The sequence below is a fragment of the Loa loa genome (genome assembly GCF_000183805.2).
Source record: "Loa loa unplaced genomic scaffold supercont3.509, whole genome shotgun sequence".
In the NCBI taxonomy this organism is placed as follows: domain Eukaryota; kingdom Metazoa; phylum Nematoda; class Chromadorea; order Rhabditida; family Onchocercidae; genus Loa; species Loa loa.
The window spans coordinates 7779-11471 of NW_018108689.1; the positions used below are offsets into that span (position 1 = coordinate 7779).

Here is a 3693-nt window from a genome sequence, read left to right on the forward strand (position 1 = left end):
GATAATTTGTCGATTTTTCATTAAACCAATGATCTATAATGCAAAACTATATTTCCGGTGTAATTAACAATGAGCTATATTTCCTGGTGTAATTTTATGATTTAAATTCTAATTATAAAGCGAATTCTAATTTGATAATTTCTAATTAAATGTAAAACAATCATGCGATTACTTTTACCGATTGATATATTATTGGATAAAAATTAACCTTTTCCCAAACTAAATGTTGCTTGCTTTCGTTATAATTTGGTGCGGATTTATTATCAAAAAATTGAGCATTTTATAATTTTTTTTAAATGTATTTAAAGTACTGAAAAAAATTTTTTTTGTGCTAAATATGGCATGAAAATCTGAACATTTTTTAATTATTTGAAATTCATTAATTTTAATTTTTTAATTAAAAGGGAAAATTGACATTTTTCGTTCTTTTTTTTTTTTAAATTTTTTTAATGCTCAATTATGATATGTTCTTTATTAATTTAATATGGCGTATTGCATACTGTGGTAGTTGATTATTGCCAAACGTTCATGATAATTTTTCCAACATTTTGCTTATTAAATTGATAATTAGTATGCATAAATGTGACAATATTATGATGAACATATTTGTATAACACATCAAGCAAGAAAAAGCAAAAAAAAATGTTTAATTTAGCCACAGATACGAACATTTACAACAAATTTCAAAATTAAGCTTTAGGATAGATATGGAGTTCGAAGGAAAGATTTCATGATATTATTATTCAGCATATATTAATTAAAAACATTAATTATAAGTGATGAAGCAGCATAGTTTTTCTCTCTGGTTAATATCTCCTCAATTTTGAAGGTTTGGAAAAATTGAACATTTCTTAATTATATGAAATTCATTGATTGAATTTTTTTAATTATATAAAAAATTGAATATTTTTTAATTATATGAAATTCATTAATTCTAGTTTTTAATTAAAAGGGAAAATTGACATTTTTCCTTTTTGTTCCTTTTTTTTACATTTTTTTTTATGCTCAATTATGATATGTTCTTTATTAACATAGTATACTGTGGTAGTTGATTATTGCCATACGTTCGTGATAATTTTTCGAACATTTTATTTATCAAATTGATAATTAGTATGTATAAATGTTTTTTTTTTCAGGCGAATGAATTTTCACGTTTTTTTTTTTTTTGTAATTTCACGTAACATCGTAAGCTGAAAAAATAAGCTGAAGTTAAGTAGTGAAAAAAAAGAAAAAAAAATGAGCTTTTTCTAAGAAGAAATCATTGTGCATAATATAACAATTGTTCATTCTCAAACGTTCATAATAATTTTAAACATTTTGCTTATCAAATTGATAATTAATAGTTATCACTTCAAAATTGATTTCCAGCATATGTGTAATAACAATTATCAATTGATAATCGATCAAAATAAACAGACAAATGTTGCAAATTTATTCACTGAAGAATTCGATGAATATGAAAATAAATGGGAACAAAAAATACGATTGGAACCGGATCCGTCCATTAATGGTGCGTTAGCTTTTCGGTTATCCGGAAGCAAAACACGTGGTGTTTTCATACAGTACGTAAATCAGAAGTCAAAACAGGTATTCTATGGTAATTAAAAGTAAATAAATGAATGATTTTTATAATATTTTTGACCAAAAATTAAAACTAAAACAAAAAAGAAAAAATAAAATAAACAACAATTTCTGATGATTAAAAGTTTTTCCTCTTCTTTTTTTTATCATTTATCATTTTTCCTATTTGAGATATCTATTAAATCATGTTTATCAGAAAAAAAAAGTAATAATAATGGAATTTAAGCATAAAAACTGTTTGGAAAAAGTAAATGACATAAAGAAAAAATGCTTAATAGTCTGAGCTAACAATTAACAGATGATTAATTGGATTACCTTGATTACTTTTGATTACTTTTTAGTTTTTCTTTTTTTAAATGTAAATTTGTGATTTATAAAAAATTAACCTGAAATTTGAATAAGCTTAGGTTAGTAAAAAAAAAAATGAAATACTTCTAAATTTATGCTTAAAATTTATATTAATTATGTACGAATTAAGCAATTTTTATACGAATTTCAATATCAAAGCAATTTTCATATCTAAAAATAAGCCATATGAAAATGCGAATGATAATCATTTTATCTTTCCTAATACTTTTATCATATCATCCAGATGCAGGTAATATTTGATTAGAACTATGAAAAATTCTTTTCCTTTCGGCATTTTCCATATGTTACAGTCAAAAATTCTCTACAAAGGTGATCAAATATTGCAAGTGAATGACGTTGACGTACGACGTTTGACGTGTGATCAAATTGTTAATATACTTCGAGTAGCTGTATGCAATAATGGCTATGCATTACTACAAGTAACATTAAAAATCAAAAAATGAAAAAACGATAAGTTAAATTAAGCATAGGAAAATGAAGTGATAAGTTGGTGAAGAGCCAATGATAGGTTGATGGAGAAAAGAAGTGATAAGTTAACAGAGAAAAGCAGTGATTAGTTAGCGGAGAATTTAATAAAGAAGAAGCAGTAAAAAGTTAGCAGAGATAAAGCAGTGATAAGTTAGTAGAGAGAGAGCATTGATAAGTTAGTAGAGAGAAAGCAATGATAAGTTAATAGAGAAAAGATGAAATTTTTTTTGATTCGAAAATTAACGATATTTTGAATTTTTCAAAAATTATTTTTAGGTTAGCCGTCAAATACGTTATGCGGGGAATGCATTAAATGACGATAGTGAGGATGAAAATGATAACATGCGTTTTTGTTATCCGGTAAATAATAATCGAGCAACTAATAATATCAATACCACTTTGCCGGTATCAATTTCCGACATATCCGGATTGAGTCAATCGGCAATTTATGCTCGAGTAAGGAATAATTTATAAATTATTTGAAAAGAAAAATATTTGTATTCAAACTTTTCGCATTTTTACAAAGGTAATAAATTAGTCAATCTATTTTAAAAGAAAAAAAAAGAAATTGTCAAGTAAGTAAACAACTAAGTAAATATTGACTAAAAAAGAAAAAATTGAAGAAGTAGACAATAGTAGTTAAAAAATATGTAGGTGGGTACATCGAGAGGTAAACAATTAAACTGATTAAAAAAAAACGGTGATAAAAAGAAAAAACGAATAATAAATGTGTAACTGAGTAAATAAATAATTATATTCCAATTGGGTAATATAAAAAATTGAGTAATTGAATAAATGAATAACTATATTTCAATTGAACAAAACAAAAAAAAAACTAGATTAAAATCATAGGCAGTAATGTCATCCTATCATTGTTACAATGATCTAATCGGAATAGAATGCGCACAATTGGTTTGCTTTAGCGAAGCAAATAAAAAGCAATTCTCGTTATGCACGCAACGAAGGTAAAATTTTAAAATGATAAAATTTTTTTAAAAAAAGATTAAAAATTAAAAAAAGTCGACTTTAGCAAATTTTTCCCTTTTTTTTGCAAGACATATGAGTTAAGGAAAATAGAAAAAAAATTTAGGAAATTTTCGGTGTTTGGTTATGTTAAGCAATTAACTGATAATGATAACGAATGTGAATATGAAGAAAAATGCGCTGAATGCTCAAAATGTTCCACCAAGGTTAACTTGCACATTAATTAACAATGATTTATTAATTTTGTAAGACATTAATGATATTTTAAGGTTCAATAATAATAATAATAGT

At 24.7% G+C, this 3693-nt stretch overlaps 1 protein-coding gene across 1 annotated transcript; it reads left to right on the forward strand.

Moving 5' to 3' along the window:
* Positions 1-1371: 1371 nt before the first annotated feature.
* Positions 1372-2892, forward strand: LOAG_13543 (hypothetical protein; the record flags this gene model as incomplete). Its single annotated transcript, XM_003149048.1, has 3 exons — positions 1372-1587; positions 2241-2369; positions 2695-2892. 3 exons carry the CDS (start codon positions 1372-1374, stop codon positions 2890-2892), a joined length of 543 nt encoding a protein of 180 aa, XP_003149096.1.
* Between the last annotated feature and the right edge of the window lie 801 nt (positions 2893-3693).